We start from the raw sequence: 24,969 nt of genomic DNA, 5'->3' as shown, positions 1-24,969 counted from the left end.
CCTTGCCTTTCCTGTACTTGGAAAGTACGGAAAAAGGAAGCAAGCACTGCTGTTGTCAATTATGCGCTAGTGACATATATGTGAGATTCATTTTACCCAGTTCTGCCTGTGCTGAGCGTGTGCCTTCTCTGAAGGAAAACTGCAGTACTTCTCTCCTCGCGGTGAATGATTTTTCCAGAAAACTTGCACAGTTGCTGCCTATAATGTTCATGTGCTGTGTTCTGTTTTAGAGCAAGGCTTACATTTCACTCCTCTGTTCATATTGTACATTGCACGCCTATTTAATGTTCTCTATGTGTGAAGACTGCCCTGAGACTACCCCCTGATATAACTGTACTTTGATGAAAACTCCCACTGTTTCTCTCCAGGTGAGAGAGAGTGTGTGTTTATGTATGTGTGTGTGTGTGTGTATGTGTGCGTGTGCACGTGCGTGCGTGTATGTGCTATGCATTAATTTAACTGTTTGTTGGCTCCTTATCCCTTAATGTTTGTAAGAACTCAGAAATAGATATCTGTGAATCCCTTTTCATGGACATTATATCCTATAGTTTCTACTGAGAAATGCATTATCATCAACATCCATTTGCTGAATGCTTACAGGACACAAAGAGCTATTTATATATGTTTAAACTATCATGTAATATAGGTATAGCACTGAAAAATACCACGTAGCCATTTGTTTGTGAATGTATTTAATCACAAATGACAATTATTGAGTAAGTCCCTGTAAGGATGGTAACACGTTAAAGTCCCCACAAAGATAGTTCTGTGCACGCTACTAAATAATAATATATTTGCAGATTTGAAGCAGGATTCTACGTAATGATTTGTTTCTTAAAATGTTTCTGTTATTCGTATATTTTAAAAACATTGGGAAAGGTTAGTCCCCACAAGGCAGGTGTCCACACATAGTGCTCACAAGGATGGAAACACGTGTATGTGTGTGTGTGTGTGCTCGGAAGTGTGTGTGAGAGAGATAAGCTTCAAAATGCTGCTGACTGTGCTGTTTAAGGGAAGCTTGTCTGGATAGTCTCTATGCTGTACCAGTTATGTATGTGTGAGGGAAATCTGGGTGACCGCTACCCATGCGGCACCTGTTCTGCTTGTGCTGCAATGTTGAACTGTTACTGCCCATACTGAATCTGTTGTGTGTGTTTGTGTGTAATGCTTGCCTTGGCACTGACATGTTGCTCCTGCTATATGCCTGTGTGTGGGTAGTACACTGTGGTGGTACACTGCTTCTAGCACCATTGTACATGTTGTGTATATTTAAGCCCGAACTGCCTCTGCCTGGCTGTGTTGCATTGGTTTTATGTATGTGTGTGTGGGGTTGTTTTTAACCCTGCACCGAAGCCTTCCATATTCTGCACAGGTCTTTTTTTGTGACGGAAGCGTGCACTGCTGGTGACTGTACTGTACCCTTTCTGCGTGTGCAAACAAGCTCGTGCTGCTGACCTCCTGGAGCTGTTCTACTTGTGATGGGAATGCTTTCACACCAGAGTCAACCCATTCCTTTGTACTTCAGATGCAAAACCAGCACATCCAATTTAAAATAAAACATTCTTAGAGAGAAAACGCAAGTCTGAAATTCGGTTGGAGTTTAGTCTTTAATACAGATTTGGTATATCAAATGCTAGCACCATAAAAAAACAAGTTAAACACATCAAAATATTTGTTGCTTTGGTTTAAACATGAGGGCACCGTTTCACTTCTAAGGGAACAAGGCAGACTGAGAGTGGGTTGGGGAGTGCCGGCTTGGAAGTCAGTGTTCAGTGACACTAAGGTTATTGAGGAGGGCATATTCAACAGCTCTTGAAACCGAAGAGGGCGATCATTTGAAGGTCCACATACCACACTTTTGAGGAAACAACACATGTCTGGACACTGATTGGTCCATGCACTTGAATTTGGGACTTCACATGTGTGTGCACGCTCTTGGCATAATCTTTTCTTGCACTTGACTAAGCTATGCATCTTAAGCATCAAAGCGCGCTGTTCCTTGTTCAGCTATTTTTCAATTGATGTTGAATTCTGATCTGGTTAAACTACAGTGTTATCCTTGTTCTACATGGTTGTACATGCATTCAAAGGAGCATTTCCTTGGCCATTCTATTATCAGCATATTCAAGCAAACTTGACATGATATCTTGTGCCCCAGCGGTTCTGTCTAGGCCTTGAACTGCACTTCTTGATCTGGTGATTACTCATCTTATATATTCCTTTTGATTCCATGATGAAGCAATTTCCTGTTGTAACCAAGACTCAAATATATTCTTTACATTTGACACAGTGGTGTGGGATTGCCCTTAGTAATATTCCTGGTTTAGCTTTTGTGGAGTAGCACATTTTCCATTGAGTGTAGAGAATTTGGCACAGTAGAGTTAAATCTTCATTTTAAATCATATAGATTTGATGTAGTAGAGTGGTTTCATCCGGTTGTAGCATGAGTCTTATGTTGTGGGAGGAAGGTTCCCATGGTAGAGCTGAGAATTCAACACAATAATGAGAGGGGGCCCATGACAATGATAAAGAATTGACACACTTGAATGTAGCATTTGGTTCTACGGCGTATCTGATGTCGTTGCACGGGCTCCTTCTCCTTTTATATTTTAGATTTCACACAGTTCCCCAGGTACTGGAGGAATGACAGCAGTTTTCTTTGAGACCATTCTCTTGGTTTGATGCATTGTAGTTAGAGATTGGATCAATAACTTTATCAGCTCATTCAGTTTCTTTCTTTCTTTTAGGAACTCTGTTGAAAATGCCCAATACTACCTCAAGGATAAATAGGTACAGAAACCACTCCCAGTCTTATTCTTGTCTTTTCTCCGCCCTTTGTAAAACATGCAACCTTAGAAAGTATTCCAGTGCTTCAAATAAGGAAATTCTTATCCCGAAGCTTAGCACCATATGCAATCGGCAAAGTGCTATGGCACCACAGTGCACCATTAACGTCTTTGCCTGCCTTGCCATTTTTGCGGTATATACAATGTTGATGATGAAGGCTCGCCTGCCTTTGCACACCTTTAAAAGCAGGATTCCTTCCTGAAAATAAATGCAGATTGCACTTACTCGGCCTTGTCCCCATATCTAAATATATGCCATTTTATGGCTGTTTCCGGCTTTATGGGTTCTGTATATGATTATGGCAGTTGGGATATACTGGAATTTACAAATGTAAATGTACTGCAGGATTGCAAAAATGGGATTCTGATTGTGATTTGAGACACTAGTGCATATGTTGAGGTTTAAGTGATGTTGTAGTGATTGGCTATTCCTCACATTTGCTTTTTCTTTTTCCTTTTCCTTTTTTAGTCAAAAGCTCTCATAGAGCTGAGCTTAATAACATGAAAAACAAGAAGAATTAGAAACTAATAGATTTTTTATTGTATGTGAGACACTTTCAAGCTGTTAACAAAGTTTATGGTTTCCAGTACCTTCTAAAACCCATGCCACATTGAGAATCTGTGGGCCTTCTCACAGAATGTGCAGTAGGCAAATCATTATTCTTTGTTATTCCCCACCACAGTTTCAAAGAAGAAGCCCAATATGGGTGAGATGTCATGGGAAATAATATTGATAGCTTTGGAGCTAAAGACAATTTCCTTGCCTTCTACATATGATCAGTTTCCATGATATTTAGCTGTTGGGTAACCAGACAATAGTTTTCAGGTGCATTTCTTGGTTGCTAGTGGTTTTGCCTTTGAACATAAGATGTCCATTCTCCATCACAATCTATTGTACATTGCTATGTGTATCACAGTTTTTTTTGTCACTGTAGGGTTTTAAAGTGCCATTGTCAAGAGGGTCATTGTTTCATTACTGTATACTTTGCCATTTCGGAATTAACAAAGAATGATGTTGGAAATGTTTGACAGGACCAGTGAAAAATGATTGACTTTTATTTACCGGGGTGTATAGTCAAGTTGTATATTGCTATTGAAAGGAAATTCTATAGAATTAGCTTTTCATGTAGATTGAATGTAGAACTCAATCGAGATAGAGGTGGCTACAATACCCTTTCAAATCAAGTCTAAGAGAGTATTGTACCATTGATATACAGGTCATATACACTTCAGACAGGCAGGATATATTAATAAAGAATTTAATTTAGGGAACCTGAAAACAATAGATTCCATAGAAGAGAAAGTTTATTTGTTTCAAACCTTGAATTGGTATTTAAACTGCAGGGGTACGACCTGAATGACACAGAGTGTTCTCAAATGAGGAATCCAAATATTTCCTTCTTGAGTATTCTCAAGTAAGTCATACAAATATGTACTCCTAAGAGCTAAGTAAAGTCAGTAGAGGTTTGAATTTTATGGATCACAACCACAGCTGGTTATTGAAATCATCGTCTTTTGACACTTTCTGGATAAAGCCGAGCAAAATTATGCACAAATCATGACCACAGTGAAGATATTGGGAGCATATTCCAACGTGATATTAGCCACATTATCTGAGCCCAAAACTGTTTCAATTAGAAAAGAAACTCAATAAATGTATAGTGTAGTACCATCTTGCAACATACCTCGGCCAGTATCTTTATCTGCAGATATGGTCGCTACGACACTGACACAATTTGTATTTAAGGTCATCCACATCAACTTAGCAATTGTTATGATGTAATTTTATTCTGACCAATTAGAGAGGGGTTTTCTTCCATCACTTAGAGTGCCTCAGAGTGATGCTAGCCCAATTAATACAATCCCAGCAGTGGTCAGATATTTACCTATAGAATGGATGTACAATGCGAAACAGAAATTTCAAGGTATGTGAGATGGGCTATCATTGAGACATTCTATCATTTGGTTGAAAACAGTGTCCAAGAAATTAATTGAATCCTCACACTAGTGAGTGAATGAGGGCCAAGTCCTTTGAATTGTAAGAAAAAAATTCAAAGTCTTGATTCTTAATACCTCAATTTTCTCATTAGCATTTGAAATACTGTCCCTAATTTGTAAATACAAGGGATCTACCAGCCAATGTATCCAAACTTAAATGACAAGTTATTTTTGGTGAAGTTTGTCAGTGGTATCCAAACAGGAAAGGTTTTGATATGTCGTAATCTGTGTACTAGAAGACTGAAGATTGATAGTAGTGTAATTTCTTGGTCTAATCACTGACGATGGACAATGGAATGATTCATGTTATTTCTGTGACATATTAGGCCTGTAAAGTGGTACCTAAAGGCCTCAGCACACAGTGAATACATATAATTGCAATTTAGATGCTTTCCAAATTCGATGAGAAGGATGATACGGCTTCATGTATTTTTCTGAAAGCTGTCCATTTAACAGTATTCTGTCTTGACTTCCTCACCATAAAGGCTTTTGTTCTTCCTTCCATTCTTAGTAAGTGTTGACGAAAGAGATTTTGGGTCCATTTTTCAGTTGATTGTGCCTCATTTTTCTTTATAGTGTATTGAGTTTATTTAACATGTATATTTAATAATCACTATGTCTGTATCCATTAACCCTGCCTATTTCTGCCTTCTGCTTGCTGCATTCCAGTATCCTGATAGAAGTGAATCCTCCACTTTGAGAAGCCCACTTCCTAGTGCATCTGAAATATAGAGGCCAGGCATGACGCAGAAGTGTGGCTCGCTGGCCACACTGCATGCCTTAACTCTCTTGACTGTTTTCTGTTGATGTCTTCAATTGCCAGTGATGTACTCAGAGCACCTTCCAAAAGCACCAAATTCCCTGAAAATGATTACAGAACTGAAATGTTTCCACTAAGAATGACAGCAAGTCATTGAAAAAAACTGCACATTGTTCCATCAGAAACAATTAACAATTGAATCGTTGTTAGGGGGTAGTCATATGATCTCCCCAACACAGAGAGTTGAAAGGCACATAAAATATATTTTGTTCTCATTCTCTTATTTTTATAATACAAGACACTGCCAAAGACTTTCTTAGGTTGAAAGCCATTGAACCTTTTAGGTCATCAAGCCATGTGACCCTTCAAACCCTACAAGGGTGAACAATTTGCATACTAGTAATTATACATACCACAAATTCCCCACAGTTACGAACAAAGAGATAAATATCACGAGTGGCTATTGATGCAGTATTTCACAGAGTTTTTGTGTGTTTGCTTTAGTGAACAATCCCTTTGTTGTAGAATTTAGCCATTGAAACACACTGGACCCACTTCAAATCCAAACTTTTGGTTCGTGTCTCCAAAGTCTAAGACAGCTACATCCTTGAGTGGCAGCTGCTCAACTTTGAATGACCTGATCTCCAGCACTGTCCTTTCGTTGCCTTTTCGGTGCTGGAAAAAGCAAATACAAATGGGTGGTATCAACAGTTTATCCAAACAAGTCATTTAGAGACACATTCATTCACTTCATATTGTTAAATATTTAAAAAAAAAATATTCTAGTAATGCAAAAAAAAACAAAATAAATGCTTTTAGAAAAGAGAGCTGCATGTGTGTTCAAGATTCCACAAAACATTGTGTCATTCTTGCTATCACCTCTTAGCAATAGGGTTGTCTTGTTTGCCTTCTATTAGGTTTATGTAACTTTTAGCTTATTTCCTCATAAGTCTTCTTTCCACTTTCCTCCAATCTTTGAATTTTTCTCTAAGCCCTTCATTGAGATTATCTTTTCTCTTCTCCTCCGATGATAGTATGGAATCCGGAGCAATTCACTTCCTTCCGGAGCAGCAAAACTATGTACTCTTCAACTCAATTTTGGAGATTGTGGTCCGATACAGAAAAATTTGCAATTGGTGATTCATGTCCAACAATCACAATAGTCCCATTCTCCTATTTTATTTTACTTCGACACTATTACCCAAAAAAGCAAAATAGGGACCCCATATGTGAACTCTTGACTATGGGGTAGTTACAGGCTGTGTTGGGGTTCTCTGCCAATTAGGTTAATTATATTTTGAATACTGATATTTTTAGACTGTTAGTTTGTTTTGAACTTTATTCTTTTGAGATTTCACTAATTGTAATTGCCTTATGAATTGATCACTTTCTTATTCAACATAGATGGAGATAAGAAAGTCTGAAAGTAGGACTTTAATGAAAGAGATCAGAACCCCTTTTTAGGAATCTATAAGATTCAATCAGTATATCATTGGTGATGTCGTGGATTTTTTGTTTAATTAATGACAATATTTTTACACAATGAATATCTCTTTGATGGAACATACATTAGTTGGCAAATCTTTTAATGAATGACTGGTGCCATTTCTGGATGGTGCATTTCTTTTTGTTGGCACCCATAAACTAGCATGGGGCATGTCATTTTTTAATAAATTTGAATGTTCCGGACATTGCAGATATTGTGCTGACCAACTGCATGCTTTTTCTCTACTAAGCCTCTATTGCTTTTGACTCCAATACAATATACCTTTCAGATGTGTGTTTGTAGATGTGCCACAGTGCATGTGCAATGCAACTTTTACATTCCATATCATGTTAATGAAACAAAACGAATAGGTCTCAAAGTAATTACTCTTGGGCATTATTTCTGCCTTATGAACAACCAAGTAGTTTCTGAATTGTTTTCAGATTCCATTCTTTAACCATATGTTTGAACTGTATCAAGACTATTTTTCCTGATCTGATGACCATGAGTGCAATAGTAGTTAGTCTATAGCATGCGTCCAATTTAGGAACTTACCGGTTCAGTCATTATATTAGCTTTTTTTCAAAGAATTGACGGTAAACAGCACTAAAAACTGTGAGGCTGTAATAATGGTAATACAGTGCTTTACAAACCTCTTCAAAATGTCTGTTGGCAAGAGATAAAGGTAGGAAAATAAAACAGACCCATACCTGGCAGCCATCATAGAGGGCTTTGATGTCTGGTGACTTTGTGTAGGACAGCTCTTCGTCGTTAGCTCCCATGAACTTCAAGGACCTCACATAGCTATCTGTGGTGGAGTCGTACCATGCGGCTGAGTGCTGACAGTGGTAGGTAAAGTTCTGCTGAACTGTTGCGCTCAGTAGTTTTAAGAAAGTCAGCTGAACAATGTGCACCGGATTGCCATCAGCATCTAAGTAAAAGAACTATGACAACAAGGAGATTTGTTTTAAGACTTCAAAATTATTTTTTGTTTTCTCAAAACATACTCATCCTTATTTTTAAGCAATTCAAAAGCTGTACTTTTACATTATGATGAAGCCAGAATCTTACAAGGATATTAATTGAGCAGTGGGGTACCAGTCAAAAGATGTCAATATTTGTGACCTGAGCGACACATTGCCCTTGTTATCACTGACTACACTTCTCAGAATCTGTCAAAATTCTCCAATGGCTAAATTCCTGCCACCCCTACCCTATATTCAGGGGGTGTTCTTTGGTGCCTCTAGTCCCAAGTCCCCACCTTCTCATTAAAGTAAATAAATCTTGGAAAAACAGGCATATAAAGCATTTTTCAGGAAAAAACTGAAAAGTGCAATGCCTATTCAAGCTTTTTCCTAAGAACTAGTATTTCCCCTTAGTCTCGTCTCCGGCCACTAACGACCAATCACTTTCATCACTTCTACAGGTCATCTATTCAAGGGCATTGGTGCAGAACACACATCAGGAATCAAAGTGTACACACCTCTCTTTTTCTCTGAACTGGCTAACTAGTCACAAAATAAAGTACACATTAGAAACATGCATATCCATTAATACGAGTCACAATTTTCACAACAGTACAAGTTGAAATGGCTATGGATTGGCATAGTTGGCGTTATACAACCTATCAAAATTGAGAAAAAACATTAGAGAACTTTCATTAGAATTGTTATTAATTATTCAAAATGGTCCTTTAAGTAATGGCAATTGGGTATTAGTAATATTTGGTATTTGTATTGCTTATAAATGGCATATGTGCGGTGTCATTTGCTATGACTAAAGCAAGCTTTCCTGTCTCACCCATAAAGCTTTATCTGGTGCGAGTCCAGCTACCTGTCAGACAAATTCAAAATCTACTGTCCGAATCACCATCTTAGATCGGAAGGTAAAGGGTTGCTGGTGGTGACCCAGTTTAAGAAGTTTAGAATCAGTAGCAAAACCGTTGTCCATCTAGCCTTAAAAGTTTGGAACACCTTGCCCGAGGACCTGCGCAAATGCTCCAATCTACTCAGCTTCAGGAAACTCTTGAAAATAGCATTATTCAGAGCTTAAAAATGTCTGCCCATGCTTATCTGACTTACCTGCTACAGTAGCGCAGAGATACCCCTTCAGGACTGATTCCTGTGCTTTAAAAATCCCAGTACAAATACAAATACAATTTAATATTATTAACTGAGGAAATCATTGCACTGTACCTGTCTGCCACGTTTAAATGTGCTGAACCAGTTCCCTGGCTTGTCCCTTGTCCAGGAAGCAAGTTTGACCTGATACAAAGAGAGTTAGCACACTGTTAGATGCATCCTTTCAATATGGCGGGCTGCAATTCAACCTTTCAATACATAAAGGCTAATTTGACCTTATGTCACATTAAGCAATAAGCCCACTGTTGATTTTCATAGTACATCATCAGGTCGATTAGATCAACAGTATATGTCCTCTTATTACATCAGTGGAACTTTCATGTAAACCAATATTGACAAAATATAATGAAGTTGAAGGAGTCCTTTGACAAAGTACAATGACAGGACTAGCAGAAGAGCAGGCCAACTGAGGTTATGGTGTCTGTTCCCCTGGCAGATGATTGACTCCCAGATTAGAGATCCCCACCTGCTAGTAACTGATCCTTTGCCAAGTGGGTGCCATGCTTAAAGTGCCTACAGACCAAAGATTTTATTCTGCTAAAAAAACTCCCAATGCTGGAATTTGTTCTTGCAGAAGAAAGTAACAATAGCCCACAAACTAAGTGTTTTACCCTTGTGCATGTGGGACATTGAGCAATTTCCCTACTCCAGACTACTATTCCTCAAATATTGGGTCACTGGTGGAGAAAGCAAATGTTTGTTGCCTTAAAGCGACATAGGTTGGGAATAGAATGGGAAGACAACACTATAAACAGTCAGTCTTGCAGTGGATGTACCATCAGATCACATGTTTCCACTGACAGATCCAGCAGAGTCTCCCGTTAGAAACCCAGCAATTTCCTCACATCTAAGTTTGGAAGAAAAGGTCACCCACTGATGAAGGATGCATCATTCTACCAAATGCTAGATGAACCCATATATCTCCTTCTGCTTTTTAAAATAGTCTTTTTTCACATCTGTAACTTGTGTTTTGTCAGGACAATCAAGTAGAGTGGAGCAATCAAATTTACAGAAAATCGAATTGGGTGGAATCCACCCATTTCTTTGATTCACCTAAAGAGTGAAACTAGGCTAAAACAGGCACACAGCTGCTCTGGAGGTGAACCATATAAATAGGCATATTACCAGCATGACCTGCCCAAAATTCCCAAAGTGGAGCAACACAAAACGTTAATAATGTTTCAATAATTGTGCAGTGGTTTGTGGACCAATGAGGCATTGCCACTTTTAGATAAACTTTTTAACCTACTATAACTAAATGCATATCTCATTAAACTCACTGATTTTTCATGTGATTGCATATGCCCACCTCAAGCATAAAGAAAATGTGCCTAGTTCTAAAATCAACATCCCTTCCATAAGTCGAAAAGAAATGGGTGAACATAAAGGGGAAAAAGTATTGGTGAAAACATACAGAAACATTTCTCTGTCAACATGCAGTCTATAGGAAAGATTGCTCACAAACAACAAAACTGTACAAGCTGGTGGCGCATAATAATCATTATAAACTCTGATACATTACCTTCCCTCTCAAATTGTAACCTGGTGGTAATCACCAAAGTAAAAACCATATTGACAAATGACACACACATTTTAATAACCTATCGACAGAGGGGGAGCTCTAGTAATACAAACAAAGGAGATGCACAAAACTGAATCTTTAAGATCACTCTCAGAAGTTACCAGTTATGAGCTCCTAACAGATGCTACCAACAAAGTGCTAATAATTATAAAAATATGGTGGACGATACATTGAATTCTGGTTAGATCGTCAAAAAGGCATAATCATTTTTAGCAACTAAGGAACCACACATTCCTTATTTTTAGACACTCCAGAAAATACATGGACCATAGGGATCACCACTGGTAGACCTGCCATGTCTGGGATTGTCTTCATTCTAGAACCACTGTCCAGGCTCTGTGACAGTTTTTTCTGCCCAATTATTAGCACTATGCATTCATACCTTAAGGACACCAAGGAGGTTCTCCTCCTCTTATATGACCTTACTTTTGACAGCAATATAGAAATTCTGATAGTCCTTGATACTGTAGTCCTGTATCCTGCAGGAAAATACCCTTGATAGATACCACCTGGAATATATAGCCCTCAGACATTTTGTCATGAAATGCACCAGACTGGCCCTCACAGAAAACTTAAATGAATTTAAGAGCCCTATATATCTTCAGATAAAGACATAGAGCTGAACTTGGCTATACTGTAGACAGAGATCCAAGTCATGTAGAAAGCCTTGGACTTTGCACGAGGCAAGAGAAATATGGCTGAAACATGTCAACTAGGGGGTTGAAGGACCAATACATATCTTTAACCTCCCCATTTAAACAGTTTTTTAATATTCCAATAGATTCTATCTAACAAAAACCATCTTAGTGAACTATAGGGAATGCTATGTTCTATTTGTATCCCAACACTATCATAAGGAGGCAATACCACCTCCAAGGGCTCTTAACATCTCTGAGTCTATCTGATCCAACAAATATGTGGTAGAGATGCAGAGCAACCCAATGATGAAGCATGCAACCTAGGCTGGTGGGTGAGGGTGTAATACATCTTTTTAAAGAGAACACTTAAAAACTGTAAAAGATATATTTTGATATTACCCTCTCCGAATACTATTTTTTGATTTTGTGGCAAATACTAATCACCTGGTATACCATGTCTATTTTTCTGAGATAGACCTTGTCCCTTTATATGCCTCTCACTCATTGCATGTTATTGTCATTAATTTGCTATGGATTTAAAGTGCTGTGGGCTTTCTGTGACTTTCGTCATAAATCGCTACAACTTTGCGCTCCCAGGCAGACTGGGAGCCTGTGGTTGCTTCCCCATCCCCAGCAACCCAGATGGGGCTGGAGAAAGATTCACTGTGCATGTGGTGTTTGGCCTCCCTGAAAGGCCAAGCCAAACACCACATGCACAGTGAAGGGAGTGCTTGCATTCCCCTACCACAGTGTCATCCCCCTAGATCCACCCCCAAGACTAGATTGAAACCATTTTTAATATTGTTTTATTTGCGGCTGGTGGCAGGGGGAGGCGGCGCTCCTCTGCCCCAATGGAGGGGCGGCCGCTTGAGTTAAATGCACCCAAAGTTGCAATATTGTGAAACTTGAGCTTCACAACTTAGGCAACCACACTCCTGCAATGATGAATATCTTTTCCTGCAGATTTCCGTTCCATTCCTGAGGAAATAGGAGTATGTGAGGTTTTTGAAAGCACCTTTTACTGAGTCTCTTCTATCATTATAGATCAAGAAATGCCACAGTGCTTTTAGAATGTTTTCCTGCTGGGAAGAAGTGCACTCGACCAGCCTTTAACATTCAAGAAGAGCACAGAATAAGCCAAAGGACACGTAAATTCAAATTTAGTGGCCAGTTGAAGAAGTGCTCCTATTTTATCCAATCATTTATAATTTTAATATATTATTCGGTGCCACACTTTTTCAGTTTCATAATCCTGTAAAAACTGGCTAGGAGGGAAAAACGGTATAATGCAACACAAACTATACATGAAGCCGGATTATGAAAAGCAGAAACATTAAAATTGGTTAACTTGTCTACTTAATTAGACTGTATTCCTACATTACTTCATTGAAGTAAATAGGTTTTTGAGTTGCTTTCTTGTTATGTGTACTGTCTGTTTAGGAAATCTATATCGTACATAGATCAAAGCCAGTCTATGAGTTAATGTGTCAAAACGCAAGTGGAATTCAAAACTAAGGGATTCAGGATATGATTTATTGATTACAACTCACGGGAGCATGTATTTCATTATTTAGTCAGGTTGTGTATATATTATTTTTAACAATTTTAAAATTTACATTTTGGCCCCATGTGATAAATCTGCACAAAACATTTCAAAAATAAAAGTTCACCCGTCTAGGCCTATTTATGGAAAGCTTTGCGCTGATCTGTTGGGCCAAAAAAAAGGAGGGGCCGAAGTGCGATTTCCCATGTTAATTTCCATAGTAAACTTTGTTCACCAGTATGGAAAAAGGCTGAAAGAAACGAAATCAAATATGGCAAAAAGCAAGCTTTTTGAAATTTTGTGTACATCTGTTCATATATTTTCAAGTAATTTGCGTTTAAAGAAGTGCAGGGGTTGCGCATGAAGGAGCTAAAAAGTTAGGGATGTCTGGACCATTGGTGTCTAGTTGTGCTCTGATTGGCAATTTAAAGGAGACTATTTAATCATGATTTGCTGACCACAACATGAACAATATGTTCTGGATTCAGGGACATGATCCCTGCGTCCTACAAAGTAATAAAAAAATATAAGGGGGCAGAGTGAGCAGCTATTGCCCCCCCCGCTCTTCCCCCCACCGCCCCAGAGGCATGTGGAAGGTCCTAAAGGGACCTCTATATCTTGATTTTTCTGGTCACATCATGGAGAAGATGTCATGGAAGACATTAGAGGACTCAGGGACATGGTGCCCATTCAAATGGATTGTAGTGAATACTAGGAATTGAGGGTCACGAAAAGGTGCACAAGATTTTAGTCTCAATATCACACCAACAGCACTATACGGCAGCAACAAAAGATCCCTGCTAAAGAGCACCTTTATGGGTGCCCGTCGGGTATTGCACAGCCGACCCAACGAGGGGCGAGCCCATATGATGAAGCATGACAGCTAGCTTGCTGGGTGTGTGAGGTCTCCAGTTCCGAAACGGAGGATCCCCCTCCTGTGTGCCTTCACTCACTTTCGTTTTCAACTGTCTAAATAAGTTTTATACAGGGGAACTGAGTACTCCTTTTTTTATACTGTGCTACAAGGGCGCGTGCACTGGATCCCGTTAAAAAAGCCCTGCCTGTTCCTCTTGTTGTTTGTAGTAGCTCGGTAAGAAAACATACGTCAAAATTCCCATAATCATTGCTTGTTATTGTCCATGAGGGAAGAGACATAGTGAAGTTGTCTTGTGCAAATATATAGAACAAGCTACACTGATTCAGGTGCCAGTAAATTGCTTGATGTGGTGATGAAAAAGCTGACCATATTGTGAAGCAAGGAATACAGAAAAACCATTATGAGAGTTAGTAAACCAATTAAAAAGACTGTGGTAAATGGAGTATTCTGAAATGTTTTAAATGTTTATTCTGGTGAAGTTTCTTTGTTTAATACATGTAAAACTGAAATGATCTAGCGGGAACATTTTATGTGTGTATTCACACATTTTTATTAACATACTTCTTTAATGATTTATTGTTTTAGGGAATATCGAGTTCTGATTCTCGAATGGACAGCATATTCTTACAACAATATTGAGGGACAAAATATTGAAAGTTAAGTGCGCAGAGGGAGATTAAGGATTTACTATTCCTAATGCCACATCTATGTATCTTAAAAATATATGTATCACCAAGGTACGTATATATGATGTTGGGCATAGAAAATGTATAGAAAATTAACTTTCGATATTTTGTCCCTCAATATGGTTATAACAATATCCTACATCCTAATAACTTGTACTTATCTTCACTATATGTCTCCATTCATACATTTTCCATGTGTAAAGTTATTTTTAAAACATCTGATAACTGCAAGGGTAGGAAATGTGGGGCATATTATCAAGGACCGGTGTTAAAATTATCGCCATTTTATCATCAGGAAACTGCCGATAAAATGGCGATAATGGGCTTGATAATACGCCTTTGTTAATTCCCATAGAAGCCCATGTTCTGGTGTAAACATGGGCTTCTATGGGAATTAACAAGGGCGTATTATCAAGCCCATTATCGCCGTTTTATCGGCAGTTTCCTGCCGATAAAATGGCGATAATTTTAACACCGGTCCTTGATAATATGCCCCATTGTTCGTTGTGGGTATAAGTGTTTGGGAATTTGGAGTGTATATGCTTTGGCAGATCAGAGGGAGTTGGCTGGTGACTGGAACTCGGCTCCTGCAGGGATGTCATTTACAAACAATACATTTACTTTAAGATTCGGTCTAGTTGCAAAGTGTTGGACTTTGCATAGTATACACTAGATCAAATTAGGAGGGTCTTAAAGATGGCCTGGACTCAGACCAAGAGAAAGCAGATTTTTTTTCAAGACTTATGTACTGCTCTCCTAGGGCGTTTTTTGACAAATTTGGCTGCAGCATTCCCAGCTCACAATTGGCCTGAGATGTGCTATTTAAAGTGACCAATAGAGAGTTGTCAACGTTTTGTTATGTGTGAAAGTTGGAGAAAACAAAAACATTAATTCTCCAACTGTGTCTTCATATTCTAGTTCTGAGGTTTTACATATGAATGGGGTCTGTAATCTTGAACCTTGTGACAAAAAGAGGGCATAGAATGTGTGTGCCAGTGAACAGATACAGACAACACAGAGGCAATTGAGTGGAGGAAAAGTGAAAGATGGGCCGTGACATCATATTCCCACTTCTGTGTTCCCCGTTAGCGAATCAGATCGCTAATAAGTTGCCCACATTTGCAAATTGGGGACGTTTTGAACCTACCGAAAGACTCTATATAGGTGTTTTGCAAGGTATGGGAGACTGAATGCATTTGTGCTTGAACAAGCAAAGTCTGTGGGAATTGTGGAGGAAATCAACAGTAAAAACTAGCCAACCAGACCATAAACAAACCCACAAACAGCCGAAAATATGGCCCACACATTGACTTCTAGGCCAGTCTGACACTGAGCATGCTTTTTCAAGCACTTGCAGGTGTCGCTCAGAAGCACCGAATTTCAAGTAGCACTATATTAGCCACACATTCTCTGTATCTGCTCCAATAAAAAAAAATCCTTCACTTACCGATTCAATTTTTTTATCTGGGTAAAGGCAAGTTTCTCCTCCAGCCGTGAAGTTGCAAAAAACCTTGAATGAATCTCTGTTGCACCCCTGGTTTGGGTCAATCCAATAGTCTCCTGCTCGGAAATATAAAGGAAATCTGGATGAAAAAATCTGAATTCTAGGAGATTTTCCACAGAGACCAGTGGGGCAGAGCTCCAGCGCAGACATGTCACCAAATGTTTTTAAATAAGCTCTGTTATTTTCTGGTCTTACGCTGGTATTCTCAGACCTTTGACAGAATATATAGTACAGCGACAATTGTGGTGCTTTATCCCATTTACTACCAGATGCCCTAATCTATAAAAAGAACAGGAATAGGGTTTAATGTGTTATATCCTTTAGGATTTGTGATCCAGTAAAAGACACCACAGGTGAATGGAACTCATCGTAGGTGTAAATAATGTATTTATGATCTGTATGGGAAAGGTGTTATTTGCCTGAAAACACTGAGAGCTGTATCAATGATGGAGTAAATGCTGAATTAAGAATGCCAAACACACAAAGTGATGGAAGGAATGCATAAATTAATCTCATCCATTGGCAATCACTGCATTCCAGTCCATCATTTTCATCCACTTTGCCCCTCAGACAGAGGCCAGTCATGTGCAAATAAATCTTAATCCTGCTTCAATAGGACCCTTCTAGTCGGGACCATAAGCAACCACAGATCTGTTCTTGCCTACCCAGGTCTCAGCAGTGAGGTTTAGCTTGAGCCTTGGTGCACAGTGAGCACGGTAACTAGATCCTGGGATAGCCATTGCACTTAGGACATCTACCAACAAACAATAAAGTGATGGAAGGAATGCTTGAATTATTCTTAGTCACCAGTAGTCGCACAGGGGCTTATTCTAGTCCATTGTTTTTCTCCAACTATGCCACACTATACAGAGACCATCAAGTTTTGGCCCTGCTCCGACCTAGAGTACATGCAAACCCAGACTGATGCAGTAATGGCACACCTAGCTACAAGTGTCAGAGATTAAGTCAAACTAACAACCAGTCAGTTTTCTTCAGTACAATGCCCTAAGTGCAAGAGCTGTGCCCTGACGCAGTCTCCTGCTCACTGGCCTCAGGACTTAAGATATATCATGGACTGATGAGGCCTTATAGACCTAAGGATCTGCTTTAGGGCTGTGCCACCAGAGTGGCCCCACTGGGCGCTGACCTTGAGGGGGCGCGGGGGGGGCACTGACCTCAGGGGGAGTGCACTGTTTATCAATAACTTACCATTTAAAAGCCTCAGCTGCAGAGTTTCTTGTGGGTCAAGCTTTGAGGCAGCAATAAAAATGTAATGATAGCTCTTGTGATTGATGTTCATGTTGCAGAGAGAGATCAGATGCCCCATAAAGTATTGCAGAGGGTTAATATGCCTGCTTCAAAGAACAGATCTGTATTTTATGTGGATAGCTGAGTGGATTAGCAAAACCAGTCTTTACCAGAGCTGTAAAACAAATTAAATGTATTTGAGGGAGGTGCAATGAAGAGATGAGGGGCACTTTTGCACTTTTGCCGGGTGGGAGTGAGGGAATTTGAGGAGGATTTCATGGGGGGGGGGGGGGCCACAAAAGATTGTCTCACCGGGCGACACCAGTGCTAAAGCTGACCCTGGTAGGCCTAAATTATTCTGGGGTTGCTTGTGTTTCTGTTCAGAGAGGTCCAGGCATGGCCGTTCAGACTGGACTGTTGCTACTAGAGAAGTGTGACTTATGGCTGCTTTTTCAGTTTAAGTGTTCCGCTTTGTTTCCATATATAGGGAGACCCACAACATGTTTCACCCTGCCTCTATTTTTCATGTTTCTTCTTCTTTTCTTCTGTGCAATTTTGCCATTACAACCACCCTTTCGTTCCTTTATTCTGTGCTCTTCCAGTACATTGTATGCCCTTTGACGATGTGTTTATGAGTAATTAATCAGGAGAATTGTATTTTGTTTTTTCGCCTATCGAACTATATTTTACTCCTGAAAATACAGAAAATGAAAGCAATCAATAGTTTGTTTTTCTTTTAAAACTATTCATTTCTTGCTATTCCTTTTTTTTAAATTCTAGAAAACCACTCTCACTGTTTTGGACATGGGCCTGATGAAAGGTACGTATTATTTTTCTATTTAAAAATAGCTATCACTGTTCTAAATAATTTGTTCTTATCGTATTCAAGGTTTTCCTGAGCAATCATGACAACATTAAAAAGCTAATTTGTAAAATGTAATAGCAGCGATTTGTCTGTTTGAACAAATGATTAAGGAAATGTTCCATGTTCAAAACGGTAATTGCACAGGTGCACTTTGTTAAAGAACAGGGGCTGGATTTACAACGCTTTCTTTTCTGAGGAGGTTAGTTTTTTCCAGACTTCCGTGTGAGTTACACCTGAATATTGTATTGTAATAGTCAGGGCCGGACTGGGAACTAAAACCGGCCAAGGCAAAGTGCTCGGCTGCCCCCCCCGCCCCCCCCCCCTCTCCCCCCAGGGGGTTGGGGGTGCGACCGCGATCTTTGCCAGAGCCGGTTTTCGGCCGATTTTGTTACAGGGCCGTTTTTGCAGCTATGCTGCAAAAACGGCCCTGTAACAAAAACGGCCCCCAGGGGCCCAAAACCGGCCCCCACCCATGCGGCCCACCGGGGGATTGCCTGGTGCCCGCAACGGCCAGTCCGGGCCTGGTAATAGTATTGTAATTGCATTTATATAGCGCGTACTACCCCTGACGAGGTGTCAAAGCGCTTTTTCGGCAAGTAGCATGCTACTCTGGAACCCATAATAGGATTAGTGGTAAATTAGTACAGTAAAACATGACAGAAAATTGAGTAGTTGATTTGTAAGTCAGTAATTTGGATTTAAAAGGAGGCATGATTCACAATGCACTTTCTGTGACGTTTATTCCAGGCGTAGTTGTGACTTGAACAAACTTACAAAAGGTATTCTACCACCCTGTACCTAATTATAAAATGATGATCTGGTCCTACTGTTGGTAATCAGGCCTTAAGACTATATTTTGCAACTACACCACGCATATCACGTTTGCAATCTTATTGGGGGAATACCACTTTTTTTTCATGTGAATTATGTTAGTTTGTGTTGCTAATGAGTGGATGAAGATATGTATGCAGGGGGCTACAATTTCACCCTACAACAGTGTCTACGCTGTGTAAATAATGTCCGCAAACTTTTATGAAGCTACAAGGGCATATTAAAAAATAACGGTTGGGCACGCACGGAACATGCATGAAGTTACATGCATTATAAGGATGTGTCATATTCACACTTTTCTCACTCACTCAGAATTATCTGAAAATAATAATGCTCTGCTTTTATCTTTCCATATATGTATGTTCCCTATGTCCTTTTGCTCCATTATGATTCTGCAACACAGCACAGAGTATGCTTCTCGACCATGGGCTCAGGCAGGTTGGCCAGCCAAATTCCTTAATGTTTGTCTTATGTCCTGTGTTGTGACAACTGATGAGTGACAGACCCAACATCACAGACTGAAATAGTGACATTAGATTAGACACAGGTATTCAGCATTAGTCCTGATGAAAGCCCAGGACCCTAGATGGACCATGAGGAAGTGCTGAAACATGTTGATTTATCACTAGAGTATAAGGGTAGTAACCCTCCCCCCGACCAAACCAAATTTTACTTAACATTTTAATCATGCAAGTGGTACCCAAAATTATGGGGAAATGGGGTGATCACGAGATATTTTTCATATTTACTCTCCCCGTTAGGTTTACAACATTATTCAAAGTGCTCCCATGAAGATGGCAGAGCCCACCTTTTTTTTAGGAACCAGAGTGTGACCCATTGATTAAGCATAACACTAATAGGGTGTGAGAGGGTCCACTATAAAATACTTAGCATTTTTATAGGAGCAATAAGACGAGGTCATCCTTTTAAAATTCAGTATAGGGTGGTAGGATACCTTTTGTAAGTTTGATTATAGGTAGAGAGGCAGTATCCTATGGCCCCATAGTCGAATCTTTTCTCTCTCCCCTCTCAGTGTGGTTTTTCATGGATTGGTGGTAGTCACTTAAACATGACTTGCCAAGCATAACAATCAGGGGCATAGCTACCATTGGTGCGGCAGGTTTAGTGGGCCAGCGTTCACAGTGGCTCATTCAGACCCAATAATTGCTGCATTTTACTGCCCAACAGCTGTCAAAGAGCCATTTCCTTGCTTGCACCAGCCATCCATGGCATCCTTGAAACGCTACTGGTAAGCGCTGCATACTCGTTGTGTCAGTGAGCATGCAAATCTTACTCATTGTAACTACTCACACAAAAGGCTGCTTGAATCAAGCCTAGATATTTAGGTGTTGCTCACAGGACAGGGGAGTAAGATGCAATTACTTGTACAAAAGAGCTTTGTCAATCGAACCAGAAACTGAAAATGAGTAATAGTGCAAAGCAAGGAGCTTAAGCCAGTCAAGGAAAGACTGCGCCTCTTAGGGTCATGATTACTAATTCATGGATTAACAGGCATTTTACAATTGTATATGGCATCAGATGGAATGGAAAGAGAAGGGAGAAGCAGGCTTGTGAGGCAGTGAGGCCCGCAATCAAGAAGGTTTTTCTCCATTGTTTGTATGGAAACAACATGCCTTGATCTTCGTTGCTAAACTATCATTAATCAGGAATTGCACTCTAGGCCAGTGGGGAGAAGCAAATAGACCATATGTCAGAGAAGGTGCACAAAGCCAGCCAAGCCCTATCATTAGTTGAGGGAAGTCTAACATAAGCCGCGGCGGGCTGAATCCCTTTCATATATTCAGGACTCATCAAGTAAATTGGTTCAATTTATATTTTTCACTTTAAATCAAATCTATTGTATAGTGATATCCTCATAAAATGGCATGGATCCAACCCTCTTGGACATACAGTGGACAGGCCTAATGTCCTTTACTTTAATTTACTACATTACTGACCTTGGGGTAGACCCTTTTTGAGATGCAAGAACAATTGTTTGGGGTTACCTATCACTTTGCATTTATAACTTAACTTTGGGTAGCTACAGTTAATCTGTTTTATGGTTCTGGATTAGAAACAGGCATACGTACAAGTGAGGAGCACAAGTTCAACAGTGCTTTATTGAAATACCACTACAAGACTGGCAGTTGACACTGACTCCATTCTAAGATGGGTACCAAGTTAAATACCATTTCAGTATGTCCATTTCTGAGACCAGAATGTTCCTCTCTGGGGATCTTATTCTACGTTATATAGTGAGGCTTTGGTCAGTAAACCAACGCATCTCAATAGCTGTGATTTCCTTCTGCTGTTGGATATTTCACTGTTGTTCTGCTCTATTCACCCCAGCTCAAGCTCCTCTCAAGTTCTTTCAACTCCATATTTGATCTAGTTCTGGCGACCCAGTCCCCTGCCAAATTCAATGTGCTTCGGTCCGATCAACTCCAACTCCAGTTTCGCTGAAGCAATGCTTCAGTTCTACTTCATTCCTGCCAGGTCTATTCCTGCCAAGCCCAGCTTTGCTCCAGTACTGTAAGCTTCAGTTTTTAAAAATCTGAATTTTATACAGCGCAAACATTACACAAAGGTATCAGAGCACTTTACATGAGAACCAGTTGCGTTACACAAGGACACATTCATTTTTTAGATTAAAAAATCATTATAAATCATTTGGAGATTAAGTGATTTGCCCAGAATAACAGGATGTTGAGTGTGGCTGTTGAAACTCGAACCTGGTCCCTAGATTTAAGAACAACCGCCCTAGCCATTAGGCCACATCCTCTCCCATTCTGTTCTGCTCCAAACAAGACCTTACCTAGATCAGAAACTGCAGTTTATCAAGATCTGTCCTACAATTAGGGCCCAGCATCTTGTAGGCTTTTGTACCATTGAACATATCCCTCCTGGTTCTCTCAGGCGCCACTTTCCAGGGGATATCCTGTCTGTAACACATCTAACACCCATCACAGACAGTATTACTGATGGAACAAGTCCCACTTACCTCAGAACATTTAAGAATAAGGATATGTCCAGCCCTTTACAGTCTTGGGTGTGTACTGCGCTGATGTGTCATGCCCCACAGAAATCTCCAAGTACTACAAAACCACAGTTCAGAGTGAGCCTGCTTGGAACTTCTTTCCACTGTGTGTGTTTGTGCTGTGGGTGTAGCCATTTGTCAAAAACAAATCTAGTGACAGACTTCCCAAGGCTGAGAGAAAGTAGGAGGTACTAAGGATACAAATATGAAACTAAGTGCTGCATGTCAAGGAGTGTGGGTGTATATACCAGCACCATACATAATGTGCCAACATATGCATTAGGTATATCTAAATATACCATCTGCATTATTTCCTCTAGAACGAACCCACAAACGCATGGGCATTTCAGAACAGAAGACTGATAGGGATCGAAAAGAGTTGGTTCTACAAGTAAAACTAATTGCATTACCCAGATTAAACAATCAGGTTGAAACTGTCCAAATTTCAAATGTTTTTTACAGCACAATAAAACACATTCAACAACAAATTATGTATAAAACAGCCTTATAGCATTACCTTAATCTTGCTGTGCTAAACAGCTTACACAATGTGCAGTGAATGACAGAAAATGCAGCCACAATGACAGCAATCATGTAAACCTGACAACAGACTGAACGCTGCTTCTTTAAGGAACCAGCTGCATTGCTATTCAATCAGACTTTGTACAGGCAGTTGTCTCACAGCTTCAGTTTTTTATGCAGCTCATGTCGAAGGATTCCTGAACACTGTTTGAGTTTTTAACTCTGTGTAGTGAAAGAACATACATTTTTTCCGAATACCTGTTCGTCACTTCTCTTTTGAGTCTACAGTGTTTTCTGACAGACATTAGTGGAATTGTTCAGTCTTTTCAAATGCTTTTTCCAAAAAGATGCCATTTCTTCTTGCTAAGTGCCCAGTTGGATAAACAAAAAGGCTTTGAATGATTGGAGTAGATTATGCATGGTCTGCCAAACTCCCATGCCACGGAGGAATGACTATACAGAAAGAAGGTGTCCAGGAACAGTGAGAAGGAATCTGCCTCATGTAAACATGGAGGGCAACCTCAAGAGACAGAGGTCATAGATGCACAGGAGCATGAAACACCATTCAGAAACGTGAATCCTTCCAATAACACATGGCTCTTTAACCCGAAAGACTGCAACAAGGGAAGATCTAGAGAGGGAAGGAGGCATTAAAAACATTTGAACTCTAAACACTAGCTCCGTGCCCATTTGATGTCAAGAAAAATCTCAAAAGCATATGCTGTCTCTATTTGCTTACAGATAGATACCAACACAGCATAGAAGACAACATTAAAAAGAACCCTTCATTTAATGTCAAACTTATTCGATGTCAAGGAGGCAACATTGAATGTGACACTATTCAGTGTCAAGGCATTAATCAAAATACTCAACCATGATATCTTTGTCGTCAAAGCAAGGGATGGCAAAGAAGATTACTTCAACATCTCCTTGACAGCAGACTCCAAAGGAACCTGATCACCTCCAGGTTCCATACTGTCCCCTGTCTTTTTCATCCTCTTCATAGAGCTGCTTGGTGCTCTACTCACAGATAGCAGCATCAAGATTCACTGATATGCCAATGATACACAATTCTACTTGAAAGTCTCCTCTACTTTGGACATCCAAAGCCTAAAAACACTGCCTGCACATCTTTCAGACCCGGATGCCCAGCACTTACTTGGAGCTCAACACAACTACCATAGAATTCCATGAAACTTACAGCACGATCCTCGCCCTCAAGGAACACATTGTCACAAGTACAAAGATAGCCTGGAGCCAGCTTTCTCTTCTAAAGAAAGTGAAACAAATTCTTCCGAAAGTGACTTGAAGAATGCTGTTCAAGCTTCATACCCTTACATTTGGTTGGTGGGATTGTTCTGCTCCATGTCCTGCCAGATTCCACACTGGCACACCGTAATGGCATCCTATAAGCCATAGTACATCTTAAAGGGTGGCCATTAGGATGTGATTTATCCCCACATCCCAATGGAACTCCATTGACCTGTTTGGCGTCCTGCACACTCTTCAAAACCAGCTGCACCATTTATAAAACCAAAAACAGCCACACCCCTGCATATCTTCACAGACAAGCTCACCAATCTCCGGTGTTTCTTAGCACACATGCAGGCATTAGACTTAGAAGTGTAAAAAAGAAAACTAAGGAAGCATGACTTTTCCATCAATGCACCTGGAATCTGGAACAAGATCCTTGTATCCCTCAGGATTGTTTCAACACTGCTAGAATTCAGGAAAGAGTTGAAAATGCACCTGTTTAGAAAACCATATGTTGCAATACATTAAGTCAACAATCAATCTAATCTCTTTAGGGACACATTGCCTCATATGTTCTTGAGGACAACGCCATCCTCGATCCTGCGCTGGTGCTTTATCCGCAGATAATGTGATAAGATAGTGTCAAGAGTTTTATGGCTCAAAAATAGTGTATGTGGAACTGCATCAATATTTAGGAGATGACCAGCAGGCTCAGTACTACACATTGGTGCCATGTGAATCGAATACTACCAAAAATAAGTATGGGTGCACTGTTATACAAAACCACGATGGGGCTTTCAAGCCTGATAGACGCCAACATTAAAATTGATGGTACGCAAAAAATGGTTTAGACTCTTAGGGCTCCATGTATCAAGCTATTTAGCATTTGCAAAAGGGCCAATTCTCTGAATCGGCCCATTTGCGAATGTTAAAAAGGCTTTTTACTGGTATCAAAAACCCATTTCGTGATTCCGTAACCTTTTACTGAAATGCAAACTGTGTTTGCGAAACCCTATTAGGAAGGGGCGTGTTTAGAGCGTCCCCTTCTTATACCGAATCACATCAGTATGTAGGAATGTTTTGTGACCGAAATGCGGTCGTAAAACATTGGCATTTTACTACCTACTTCAAGTAGGTGGTAACCCATACGC

General features: G+C 39.9%; 1 protein-coding gene across 1 annotated transcript in view; it reads right to left on the bottom strand.

Moving 5' to 3' along the window:
- Positions 1 to 1,588: 1,588 nt before the first annotated feature.
- Positions 1,589 to 24,969, bottom strand: part of LOC147748151 (uncharacterized) — a 648,568-nt gene continuing 625,187 nt past the window's right edge. Inside the window, exons 64-67 of the mRNA XM_086959041.1 lie at positions 16,005 to 16,117; positions 9,286 to 9,354; positions 7,801 to 8,034; positions 1,589 to 6,279 (exon numbers count right to left, since the gene is read on the bottom strand). Coding sequence (XP_086815167.1) covers positions 6,133 to 6,279; positions 7,801 to 8,034; positions 9,286 to 9,354; positions 16,005 to 16,117 — 563 coding nt within the window. The 3' untranslated portion in view covers positions 1,589 to 6,132. The remainder of the gene's footprint in view (positions 6,280 to 7,800; positions 8,035 to 9,285; positions 9,355 to 16,004; positions 16,118 to 24,969) is intronic.

Source organism: Lissotriton vulgaris, chromosome 1_1, assembly GCF_964263255.1.
Source record: "Lissotriton vulgaris chromosome 1_1, aLisVul1.2, whole genome shotgun sequence".
NCBI lineage: Eukaryota > Metazoa > Chordata > Amphibia > Caudata > Salamandridae > Lissotriton > Lissotriton vulgaris.
The sequence above is the reverse complement of the archived record's forward strand: the minus strand, read 5'-3'. Positions and strand labels throughout refer to the sequence as shown.